The 13,586-nt window shown below is 38.2% G+C and overlaps 1 protein-coding gene across 2 annotated transcripts in view; it reads left to right on the forward strand.

Moving 5' to 3' along the window:
• Positions 1-13,586, forward strand: part of LOC127452100 (cdc42-interacting protein 4 homolog) — a 71,198-nt gene that overhangs the window by 15,631 nt on the left and 41,981 nt on the right. For both annotated transcript variants that reach the window (XM_051717301.1, XM_051717302.1), the window contains exon 2: positions 9,721-9,836. In XM_051717301.1, the coding sequence (XP_051573261.1) occupies positions 9,721-9,836 (116 nt within the window). The remainder of the gene's footprint in view (positions 1-9,720; positions 9,837-13,586) is intronic.

Here is a 13,586-nt window from a genome sequence, read left to right on the forward strand (position 1 = left end):
TTATTCCAAAATGGATTAAATTAATTATTTTCCTCAAAATTCTACAAACAATACCCCATAATGACAGCGTGAAAGAAGTTTCTTTGAAATCTTTGCAAATTTATTAAAAAAAAAAAAATGAAAAAAAAAAATCACATGTACATAAGTATTCACAGCCTTTGCCATGACACTCAAAATTGAGCTCAGGTGCATCCTGTTTCCACTGATCATCCTTGAGATGTTTCTACAACTTGATTGGAGTCCACCTGTGGTAAATTCAGTTGATTGGACATGATTTGGAAAGGCACACACCTGTCTATATAAGGTCCCACAGTTAACAGTGCATGTCAGAGCACAAACCAAGCCATGAAGTCCAAGGAATTGTCTGTAGACCTCCGAGACAGGATTGTATCGAGGCACAGATCTGGGGAAGGGTACAGAAAAATTTCTGCAGCGTTGAAGGTCCCAATGAGCACAGTGGCCTCCATCATCCGTAAATGGAAGAAGTTTGGAACCACCAGGACTCTTCCTAGAGCTGGCCGCCTGGCCAAACTGAGCGAACAGGGGAGAAGGTCAGGGAGGTGACCAAGAACCCGATGGTCACTCTGACAGAGCTCCAACATTTCTCTGTGGAGAGAGGAGAACCTTCCAGAAGAACAACCATCTCAGCAGCACTCCACCAATCAGGCCTGTATGGTAGAGTGGCCAGACAGAAGCCACTCCTCAGTAAAAGGCACATGACAGCCTGCCTGGAGTTTGCCAAAAGGCACCTGAAGGACTCTCAGACCATGAGAAACAAAGATTGAACTCTTTGGCCTGAATGGCAAGCGTCATGTCTGGAGGAAACCAGGCACCGCTCATCACCTGGCCAATACCATCCCTACAGTGAAGCATGGTGGTGGCAGCATCATGCTGTGGGGATGTTTTTTAGCAGCTGGAACTGGGAGACTAGTCAGGATCGAGGGAAAGATGAATGCAGCAATGTACAGAGACATCCTTGATGAAAACCTGCTCCAGAGCGCTCCGGACCTCAGACTGGGGCGAAGATTCATCTTCCAACAGGACAACGGCCCTAAGCACACAGCCAAGATAACAAAGGAGTGGCTCCGGGACAACTCTGTGAATGTCCTTGAGTGGCCCAGCCAGAGCCCAGACTTGAACCTGATTGAACATCTCTGGAGAGATCTGAAAATGGCTGTGCACCGACGCTCCCCATCCAACCTGATGGAGCTTGAGAGGTCCTGCAAAGAAGAATGGGAGAAACAGCTTGTAGCATCATACTCAAAAAGACTTGAGGCTGTAATTGGTGCCAAAGGTGCTTCAGCAAAGTATTGAGCAAAGGCTGTGAATACTTATGTACATGTGATTTTTTTTCGTTTTTTATTTTTAATAAATTTGCAAAGATTTCAAACAAACTTCTTTCATGTTGTCATTATGGGGTATTGTTTGTAGAATTTTGAGGAAAATAATGAATTTAATCCATTTTGGAATAAGGCTGTAACATAACAAAATGTGGAAAAAGTGAAGCGCTATAATATATGTACATACACACACGTGTGTGTGTGTATATGTGTGTATATATATGTGTGTGTGTGTGTGTGTGTGTGTGTGTGTATATATATATGTGTGTGTGTGTGTGTGTGTGTGTATGTATATATTTACAGTTGTGCTCAAAAGTTTGCATACCCTTGGAGAATTGGTAATATATGTACCATTTTTAAAGAAAACATGAGTGAGCAGGCAAAACACATTTCTTTTATTTCTTATGGGATTCATATTCAACTGTAGGTTGTAACAGAATGGCACAATCATAAAACAAAACATGGCAACAAAGAAAAAAATGAAATGACCTCTGTTCAAAAGTCTGCGTACCCTTAGTTCTTAATACAGTGTATTGCCCCCTTTAGCATCAATGACAGCGTGCAGTCTTTTGTAATAGTTGTCTATGAGGCCCCAAATTCTTGCAGGTGGTATAGCTGCCCATTCATCTTGGCAAAATGCCTCCAGGTCATGCAAAGTCTTTGGTCGTCTTGCATGAACCGCACGTTTGAGATCTCCCCAGAGTGGCTCGATGATATTAAGGTCAGGAGACTGTGATGGCCACTCCAGAACCTTCACCTTTTTCTGCTGTAACCACTGGAGGGTCAACTTGGCCTTGTGCTTAGGGTCATTGTCGTGCTGGAAAGTCCAAGAGCGTCCCATGTGCAGCTTTCGTGCAGAAGAATGCAAATTGTCTGCCAGTATTTTCTGATAACATGCTGCATTCATCTTGCCATCAATTTTAACAAGATTCCCCGCGCCTTTAGAGCTCACACACCCCCAAAACATCAGTGAGCCACCACCATGCTTCACAGTGGGGATGGTATTCTTTTCACTATAGGCCTTGTTGACCCCTCTCCAAACATAGCGCTTATGGTTGTGACTATAAAGCTCTATTTTGGTCTCGTCACTCCAAATTACAGTGTGCCAGAAGCTGTGAGGCATGTCAAGGTGTTGTCGAGCATATTGTAACCGGGCTTTTTTGTGGCATTGGCGCAGTAAAGGCTTCTTTCTAGCAACTCGACAATATTTGTTCAAGTATCGTCATATTGTGCTCCTTGAAACAATCACACCGTCTTTTTTCAGAGCAGCCTGTATTTCTCATGAGGTTACCTGTGAGTTTTTCTTTGTATCCCGATCAATTCTTCTGGCAGTTGTGGCTGAAATCTTTCTTGGTCTACCTGACCTTGGCTTGGTATCAAGAGATCCCTGAATTTTCCACTTCTTAATAAGTGATTGAACAGTACTGACTGGCATTTTTAAGGCTTTGGATATCTTTTTATATCCTTTTCCATCTTTATAAAGTTCCATTACCTTGTTACGCAGGTCTTTTGACAGTTCTTTTCTGCTCCCCATGGCTCAGTATCTAGCCTGCTCAGTTCATCCACGTGAGAGCTAACAAACTCATTGACTATTTATACACAGACACTAATTGCAATTTAAAAAGCCACAGGTGTGGGAAATTAACCTTTAAATGCCATTTAAACCTATGTGTGTCACCTTGTGTGTCTGTAACAAGGCCAAACATTCAAGGGTATGTAAACTTTTGATCAGGGCCATTTGGGTGATTTCTGTTATCATTATGATTTAAAAAGGAACCAAACAACTATGTGATAATAAATGGCTTCATATGATCACTATCCTTAAATAAAAGGATAGAAATTTTTAAATAAAAATTTAAGGATATCCTTAAATTTTTTTTTTGCATGATTAGTCATATTTTCAAAATCAGTGCCAAAATGTCACAATTTCTGCCAGGGTATGCAAACTTTTGAGCACAACTGTATGTTTGTCCAAAGACGGGATTCATGCAACCCATTTGGCATTGAATAATGTCTCTTTCAAAATCCTTTTCTGTTCTTTTCTGTTAGTTGTTGACCAAAAAAAGAAACATTTAATTCTAATCAAGCATTGTGGTAAAGAAGCCATGTGACTACATATATGGTAATATAAGCACAACCAAAACCCCTCTGTGAGACCGTTGCTGAACTGCGGCTATTCTTAAAGAGACAGTACTGGTTTAGCATGTGTTTTACAAAAAATTATAAAACAACTGCTTGTGCTCTTTCTAACAAGTTATTGGAGAAACTAGGATGTGTGTGTTTCAGAGAGAGAGAGAGCGATTGAGCGCGTGTGATTACCTGCATCTGTCGCGACTCCCAAGCAGAGATGAACAGTAAAGCTGCAGCTGTTTAACTGTGTTCCTCAGCTGTAGTGTAGTGTTAGTCAGCTTGCTGAAGATAATGTCATTTTGGTCAAATACATCCTCTTTTCTCTGTTTAAAAATAGACATCAGAGCGGGGGTATTCCTCCCAATTTCGCGGCAGCGGTGCGCAAGAGTCATTCACTATAGAAACCTTACTCTCCTCCGCCATGTTGAATTTTTTTTGTTTGTTTACATCTCCTCCCAAAGTGGAACCCTGAATCAGTTTTAGAGTTCTTATATAGGTTTTTAGTATTTAATATATTTTAACTTGTTTTTTGCCATGATAATAGCCATGACGTGGCATAAAATCACTAATTAACTAACTAACTAACTAACTAACTTACTAACCTCCCAAAGTGGACAATCCAATAGTATCAGTTAAGCATATGTGTGATTTCTCAGTCTGTCTCTCTGCTGTGATAAGCCTTAATGCTGAAGCTGTTTAACTCTATTTCTCAGCAGTAGTGTAGTAGTAATTAGAGCGTTTATGGAGTGAGAGGCAATTGCCGATGACTTCAAAGAAACCACTTGCTGACTGACAGCGCTGACTCAAATGAACATCAGCTCAACTCGCTCATAATGGAATGTTGATGCTGTTCTTCTTTCCATACAGTGAATGGACACTAAAGGCAGAAACATACTCTATGCAAGTACGTGAATGCAAATGCATCTTGCAACGCAAGCTCGATTTCACACCGTTCCATTCTGAAATGCATCAGAGTGCAATTCAGAACTCAACGCAAGTACTGATTGCATTCTCAGCATTGCTGCAAGGGGCGTTATGGCGAGATTAGTGTGAACTTTCCGCTTCTACTGTGACTTTACTCTTTCAAGTATCTATATATGTCAGACAGACGTCTTTGGCTACTGCATTGCATCTCGTTGTTATTCCAGTGTCTCACATTTTCTTTATTATAGACTGTTATAACGTAGTTAAAAAAAAAATAAAAAAAATGGCATAATCAAAATATAATGCATCATATTTTGTCATTATGTGAAGACTCGCTGGAAAACTAGAATGCTTAGCGTGTCTCTCTGGGGGCCTGGGTAGCTCAGTGGTAAAGATGCTGGCTACCACCCCTGGAGTTTGCTAGTTCACTAGTTCGAATCCCAGGGCATGCTGAGTGACTCCAGCCAGGTCTCCTAAGCAACCAAATTGGCCCGGTTGCTAGGGAGGGTAGAGTCACATGGGGTAACCTCCTCGTGGTCGCTATAATGTGGTTCTTTCTCGGTGAGTTGAGTGTGGATGCCATGGTGGATGGTGTGAAGCTATGTCTCCGTGGCAACACGCTCAACAAGCCAAGTGATAAGATGCACGGGTTGACGGTCTCAGATGCGGAGGCAGCTGGGATTCATCCTCCGCCACCTGGATTGAGGTGAATCACTACGCGACCACAAGGACTTAAAAAGCACTTTGGGAAATGGGCATTCCAAATTGGGAGAAAAAGGGGAAAAAAGAAAGCGCGTCTCTCTGCTCTTCCTTTAGGTTACCGTAATTATCTTAATAAGCACACATCACTGTTTTTGTGGTGGCCAGCCGAACAGTGTATTTGCAAACCATGGTTGGCTTGACTGGAGATCCCATAACCATCATGTTTTTAATATGCTGTGTTAAGTTGAAAAATAGTTTTGAAGACCATGCATTCTGTTCCATTCAGCTGTGTAAGTGTGTGTGTGTTTCTTCAGAGTGTTAAGCGCTGTCTCTGCCCCGGAAAGAAAGTCACTGTGCACTGTGTTGGAGCTTGTTGCATTTATGACTCAGACTGCAAGATATGGCTGGAAATCATGACATTATCTCAAAATTAAAAATAAGGCCCCTCTTTGACACGTTTGTATATAGTTATCACTGAATTTCGAATTTAGTGCAGTCACATCACGTATAATCATCATCGATCATCGATTATCGTTTTCATGATCAATCATTGCTGTCACTTGCGAGTACTTGTGTGCCCATCCTTACAAATGAAAAATATAAAGCTAAAATTAGTTAATTAAAGCTGTGGCTTTGAAAAGGTTAAAAGTTCAGTTAGGCTGAGCTGCTTTTTTTTTTTTTTTTTTTGTGGAAATCAATATTATTAGTTTTATTACCTTTTAAATTTGATGCACAATTTTCTTCTTCCGTGGTTACTCTGCTAGGGCACCTGTGTGAACTTGAGGAGAACTGACTTCATACATCCACTAAAAATCACCTTGAGACCAGTTTTTGGCTTAAAATAGTGAAGTTAGTTTTGAGAAATGGTCCTTGTCTGTCAGTTACCCCATTAAAGGGCTGTGCTTACCGTCTACAGTGGCGGCTAAAAGTTTGGAATAATGTACAGATTTTGCTGTTTCGGAAGGAAATTGGTACTTTAATTCACCAAAGTGGCATTCAGCTGATCACAAAGTATAGTCAGGACATTACTGATGTAAAAAACAGCACCATCACTATTTGAAAAAAGTCATTTTTGATCAAATCTAGACAAGCCCCATTTCCAGCAGCCATCACTCCAACACCTTATCCTTGAGTAATCATGCTACATTGATAATTTGATACTAGAAAATCACTTGCCATTATATCAAACACAGCTGAAAACTATTTGGTTCGTTAAATGAAGCTTAACATTGTCTTTGTGCTTGTTTTTGAGTTACCACAGTATGCAATAGACTGGCATGTCTTAAGGTCAATATTATGTCAAAAATGGCAAAAAAGAAACAGCTTTCTCTAGAAACTCGTCAGTCAATCATTGTTTTGAGGAATGAAAGCTATACAATGCTTGAAATTGCCAAAAAACTGAAGATTTCATACAAAGGTGTACACTACAGTCTTCAAAGACAAAGGACAACTGGCTCTAACAAGGACAGAAAGAGATGTGGAAGGCCCAGATGTACAACTAAACAAGAGGATAAGTACATCAGAGTCTCTAGTCTGAGAAATAGACGCCTCACATGTCCTCAGCTGACAGCTTCATTGAATTCTACCTGCTCAACACCAGTTTCATGTACAACAGTAAAGAGAAGACTCAGGGGTGCAGGCCTTATGGAAAGAATTGCAAAGGAAAAGCCACTTTTGAAACAGAAAATCAAAAAGAAAATGTTAGAGTGGGCAAAGAAACACAGACATTGGACAACAGATAATTGGAAAAGAGTGTTATGGATCTTAACCCCATTGAGCTTTTGTGGGATCAGCTAGACTGTAAGGTCTGTGTGAAGTGCCCGACATCTAAAAGCCACATCTATGGCAAGTGCTACAGGAAGCGTGGGGTGAAATGTCACCTGAGTATCTGGACAAACTGACAGCTAGAATGCCAAGGATCTGCAAAGCTGTCATTGCTGCACATGGAGGATTTTTTGATGAGAAGATTTTTTCAAATTGTAATAGTAATTTTTCACATTATTAATGTCCTGACTATACATTGTTATCAGTTGAATGCCACTTTGATGAATAAAAGTACCAATTTCTTTCCATAAGAGCAAAATCTGTACATTATTCCAAACTTTTGGCCACCAGTGTATATAATGCAAGAAATGTGTCCGATAGCTGTCTGGTGTACATGATGCTAAACCAGCCTAATTATACAGTAGGGCTGAAACGATTAGTCAACATTATCGACAACGTCAACAATAAAAAATTGTCGACAAATAATTTCGTTGTCGAATAGTCGTTTGATCTCATTTAACGTAACATGAGATCACATTAAACTCTAATGATGATGCGCTAGAGCAGCACTGCAGTTCGCGCCTGACTGAGTAGAGGAAGAATTACACAACTCGCAGTCCAGATGCACTCTAAACTTTCCAAACAGCTTCAGGTGATGTAGATCGCAAAGCATTTGGGAACTGTAATGCAAAATTACAAAAGTAAATACAGGAGCACTCTCGTTGTGGAATAAGCTGAGCCGGTACTCTTTGAAGGAAACACCCTGGTGTTACATCTTAAATGCAGTTATATTTAATGCGTTATAGCTTTATTAAAGTTCAAATAATTCAAAAGCAGGTCATGTAAATAACTACAAACTCCAAAACTGTTATTTCTTTTCTGTGAGTTGCGCAAAGTGTCCTGATCTAAGGGGGAGAAATTGAAACTGCACCCGACTGATGCACACTCTGTCATGGGGACGCTCATCCCTCGAGCGAGCACGCTTAATGCAGCTAGATTATAACGTGATGGCTCGCAACTTATTGAATCATAATATATGTCACTGTGCATTTCGTATCTTGAAGAAAATTGGCAATACGCAGCTTTATTAATAAGAGAGAGTTTGTTTTTTTGTGAGTTAAAGATGGATTGAAGTGAACAAAAAAATGAGAGAGGGTAGTCTTCTCCCCATTATACAAAGCAACAAAATACGTTTTTGATTTGTTTTGGCTTGTTTTCCAATATAAATATCTAAAACTCCTTTAAAACAAAGTACATTTACTTTAGCAGCTATACTGCAGAAGAAAAAATTGTTATCTGAGAATGTTGAATATAATATTAAAAATACAAATATTTTAAAATATCTAAAAATCCTTTAAAAAAAGATGCATTCACCTGAGAAGCAGCAAATAAGATATTTAGACTTGCTTTTAGAGAATAGATCTTGAATATAAGAATATTTTGTCTTCACTCAGAAGTTTAACCAAGTGAAAAAATACACGTATATACAAAATACACTTGTATATAAGATACATTCTCGTAAAGCAAGTCTAAATATCTTATGTTGCTTCTCAAGTAAATGTATCTTGTTTTAAGGATTTTAGACAATTTTAAATGGAAAACAAGACAAAAACACTTGATAACACTAGGATTGTTTGCAGCGAATTTCTTTACTGAATTAAACGTAATAAAGTATTTTTTTCCCTTTAATTCAGTAAATGTCATTTAGAGGTATTTTTTTTAAAGATGATTTTGTCCTCTCTGTTGTTAGTAGGCACGTTTAATACAACATATTAAGTCGGGGCACAAGCTGAATAATCTGTTAAAAGCTAATGATTAATCGTTGCAATAATAGCAGAATAGTTGAATAATCGTTCTTATAATTGTTAGATTAATCGATGATCAAAATAATCGTTAGTTGCATCCCTATTATACAGGGCTTTCTTAAAGGGATTGTTCACCCAAAAATGAAGAGTCTGCCATCATTTACTCACCCTAATGATCCAAACCTCAATTACTTTTTTCTGTGGTATACAATGACTAAGTTTACATGGACACCAGAAAGCGGGTTATTGCGAGAAAGCAGCATTCCGGTTTATATGCACTGTTTAAGCGCCATATTCTTTACTCCTGTATACATGGGGCTCAATCAAGCAGCTTTCTCCAGAGCATCGTAATTTCCTCATGACGCTTGTGTAAATAACAAACATGGTATCAGAGGAAGACTTTATTTTGCTTTATTTCCAGATATTCCAGAATTGTTGCTGTGTTTGTTTCCTTAACTTTCCATCGCGATATGCAGCGGAATTGTGCTGGAATAGAGGGGGTTTCCCTCTTACATAAATCTCTGGGATTCCCCCAGTGTACAAGCACATGAGGGAACGTTGATATTTAACATTGGTGTGGAAATGAACATAGTTTATAATGTATGTGCTTTTCCCACTTTATTCCCAGAAATGTTGAATTCTTTCCACTTGTTGACTTGTTGTTGGGCTCCATCCTATTACGTTTGTTTTCTGGATTGTTCACGCACATGCGAACTACTCAAAAACCTGTTAGAACTCCGCTTATGTGTTCAAATGACCACATTAGCTGCGTTCTCCAGGAGAAACCTAGGTGTGTTAAACCGCTTTCTCTTAAACCCTTAAATGGCGTAAGAAAATTGACGTTTTCGCTTGCATGACATTTCAGAATGCCGCTTTCTGCAAAAACCCTGGAATAAACCATTTTCTTAAGTGCATGTTAACGTGGTCATTGAGATGTTTGGAAAAAGACAACCTAGTTGATTTTAGAAATGAAAATAATAAATGAAGGCTTGTTAAGTTGAGGGCAAGATGGACTTGTGCCTTGGTTTTTTGTTAACCTGGTCTCCATCTTACAGGACCAATATGACATCATTGATAAACACACACAATCTGGGCTGGACCTGGTGGAGAAATATGTGAAGTTTGTAAAGGAGCGCACAGAGATTGAACAAAATTATGCAAAGCAACTAAGGTAAGTGATTTCAATGTAGTCTTTCCTGTTAGTTTGTGTGCTTTTGCATAAGTGTGAACTGAATGTGTGTATGCGTGCACATGTACAGGCCTGCAGTTTGTGTATCTGTGCAGAGCTGTGGCTGATTGTGAAATATATGGGTTCCATGACCGTTTGGGGCAGAACCGAACATGTTGGCACCTGTTGACCTTGACCCAGTGGATAAGCATATCCTCACCTGCCCCCCTTTTCTTTGGCTCATTATTGACTAGGCCTTGAAGCTCACTTAATTGTCTTTGTTTGGCAAATCTGCCACAATGTGCTATGTTCCAGTCGCCAGAGAGAGAGAGTGGAGAGAGGAAGTGGGAGCAGACAAGCATATGACAGAGGGGATGTGGATAATACAGTGAAAGTGTGGAAAGCAGCAAAACATTTGCATCTAACTCTACTTCTCGTGTGCAAATATAGGAAAGAAGGGGAACTAAAATGTTAAAGTTTGTTAGATTTTAATTTTAGTTTTATAATTTTTTTTTTGTCACATTTTATTTACTTCATTATGTTGACATTCAAACTATGCCAATTTCCATACTTCCATTTATATTGTGACAAAAGTCTTATAGTTTAGCATCTTTAAAGTAGCTGCCCTTTTTCATACATGGGCACAATATCTCTACAAAACTAGCATTTAAACATACATCTTTAGGTCCAATTGTTTTTTAAGATAATGAGAAACAAAAATTTGATTGTTACTTTGTCCAAAAATCATGATACAGTGATGTTCCACTGCTTCTGTTTTGTATTTTTCTAGTTTAATACAGTTTTTTTTTTCTTTTCATAACAAATTCTATTATCAGCATAACAATTCAAGTGAAAATGGGAATTGAAAATAATAATTTAAGAATGACTTTGTATTTGGTATGGCCCCCTTTTGCTATAATGATGCAGACACACCAACGAGCTAGCTTGGATTTATATTTGTGCAGAACCTGTTGTTAGATCCCGTATCCCACTAGACCTCTCTCTCCATCAGTAGATATCCAAATATCAGAGTTCTCTCTGATATCAAAAACCCAGTCAACATCAACAGCTTATTATGTTAACTCTTTTACCAGCCCAAGAGTCAGGCACACACAGCAGAGGAAGAGCAGGAGACAGGAAACGAAGTGATGGTAAAAATGAGTAGAGTTTATTGAATAATCTTAGTTGCATCTGTCTCAGTGCTTAATCTGACTTCATCTGACCAGCACAAACTCAACAAGTGTTATTATACCAAGCAAAGACAGTGGGAAAATTACAGCTTCCCAACATCTTTGGGCATTGACATTGAAGACCTTGAAATGGAGACTGCTCTTTATCTCTAATTTGTGAAGACAATACAGCACACAACATAAGATAAAACAGAAATAATAGTGCATCGCAAGATCAAGAAAAATATAAAAAGAAAAGTAATAAGTAAAATGTAATGTATAAAATGAATATAAAGAAATGAGTAAATATATAAAAAAATAAAATGAAAGAAATAAAGAAACTACATCACTGAAGTACAACACAAGGTGTTTAACCCACAGCTGATCGATAAAGTGGGTCCTCAGTCTGCCAGAACAGTTTTGAGAGTGGGCGCTTCCAGGTATGTGGAGACTGGCAGTGTGTGGGCATCGCAGCTATTTCAGCCCTCATTATATCAGATATTACACTTATTCTGCGGTGTCTCGTGGATGCATTTAATAAAATGAGACTTGCTCCAATCTTGCAAATAAAACTGTCCCCAAAGCAGGGAGAGGTCATGACGAGGCGGCTCCCTCATGATAATGCGCATTACGTAGTGGATGGAAATGCACAACAATTTGTAGTTTCTTAAGTTTAATTTTTAGAAATGCGCTTAAAAATGCTAAACATTTTGGATGGAAACCCAGCAACAGTTGTATGTTTGCTCTCTTGAAGCTGCACACTCTCAGGTTACCCACCCTAGCAACCGGGTCAGTTGGTTGCTTAGGGAGCCGACTGGATTCACTCAGCATGCCCTGGATTCGAACTTGCAACTCCAGGTGTGGTAGTCGGTGTCTTTACTTGCTGAGCTACCCAGCCCCCCCCTCAGGTTGCCTTTAAAACTCAAATTAGATCTTCAGATCCTTCGCTGATAATCCATGTTATCCAGCATGATTTGAGAATCTTCCAAAGAGCATCTTGTGTGTTTCAGTGTAAGCAAGGAAATTTGACCTTTTATACAGAAGAGCTTACATGCTCCATGTTCTAGACATTAAAAGGCCCTAGGCAAAATTTATTTTGGAGTATTGAACATTTCACGATTCTCGATACCAGTTTCGATACCACAGCAAATATGGATAATATGCTAATGAACACACTTTTGTAGCCTATTGAAAAAGTGAAATATAAATGTAAATAATAAATTAAAACAACTGCATGTTTCCTTCAAGTGTTTTTCAATTAAGTAAACATTGCTTCAAGTTTTTTCCAAGTATGGCCCTACTGAAATCTGTTTTATTTTTTCCCAAATCCTGTGTTGTCCATTTTTTTTCTGAATTCCATGTTTTAAAGTTTAAAAGTGGTGTTTAATCAAATTAATTAATAAAACTTGAGTTAAACTGAAATAAATCTATTTCTTTTCAACATACCATTGCATTTTTTTCTTCTGTTAAGATCAAGCATTATATAAAACACAGCATTGGTCTTATTTTTAGTCAAATAAAGTGCTGCACAACAGAGCATCACAGAATAAATGAAAACATTGATAAAAATTGTATTCAGTACGTAAAGCACTCTTGCTTGTGAGATAGTATTTAAGCATTTGATACAATGAACTTAAGTACATACGTGTTGTTTCATTGTACTCACATTTAGTTACATCTGTAATTACACTATTACGTTACCCCTAAAGGCTGGTTTATACTTCTGCATCGAACCTAGTAGTAGCCAACGCATGGTTTGCATTTATAGGTCTGTGTTGGTGTGTCTGTGTCCTTTTGTGAGTACACAGCCAAAAATACTATTGTATTGAGAGAAAATGCCTTAATTGTTTAAATAACTGTACATCTCATAAATAAAGGCAATACCTTTGCATGGATAAATGCCTCAAAAGTATTTATTAAATTATTGAAGCATTAAAAATTAGTTTATCAAAGTATGCAGTATTTAGGTACATATTATTTATTATTCATGTTGCCTGCAATGCAGAGAGACAATAAATCAGGCATAGACTGTATGCTTGCTTTTGAGTTGCTTAAAAAATTATAAATAAGTAATGTGGCGTACTTAGACGCCTGTTCTGAAAAAAATTATCAAATTAATAAATAAAATCTTGCTTGACCAAAACACAAGTTTTGTTTTTTAAGCTTAGAATCTTTACAACATTTAGGCAAAATAACCAACTCTTAACAGCTGCTTTTTTAATCTGCTGACAAATTAGAAGTGTTCCATTTTCATAACTAATGAAAATATGATTATTTAATTTCCACCATACGGTCAAAACATCATACAGGTCGGAAGGTCTCCATATATATTTAGAGTAAAAGACCAGAGAAAAAAGTACAGGATTTATATGTTGTAAACCGCAGATGCTCAAATAAACGAAACGAGTCCAGATGCAATGTGACATGATCACTGATCAGTGGGAACATACGATGCATGGATAAAATAATCTTGGAGAATATGTGACTTGCACCAGTTTGCCCATATCATTTTCCACATTCGCACAGTAATTTTTACCCACAAATGTTTGCACACTAAAGCCCTGATAATAGAACCTTGTATGTA

This window comes from Myxocyprinus asiaticus, chromosome 14 (genome assembly GCF_019703515.2).
Source record: "Myxocyprinus asiaticus isolate MX2 ecotype Aquarium Trade chromosome 14, UBuf_Myxa_2, whole genome shotgun sequence".
In the NCBI taxonomy this organism is placed as follows: Eukaryota; Metazoa; Chordata; class Actinopteri; order Cypriniformes; family Catostomidae; genus Myxocyprinus; species Myxocyprinus asiaticus.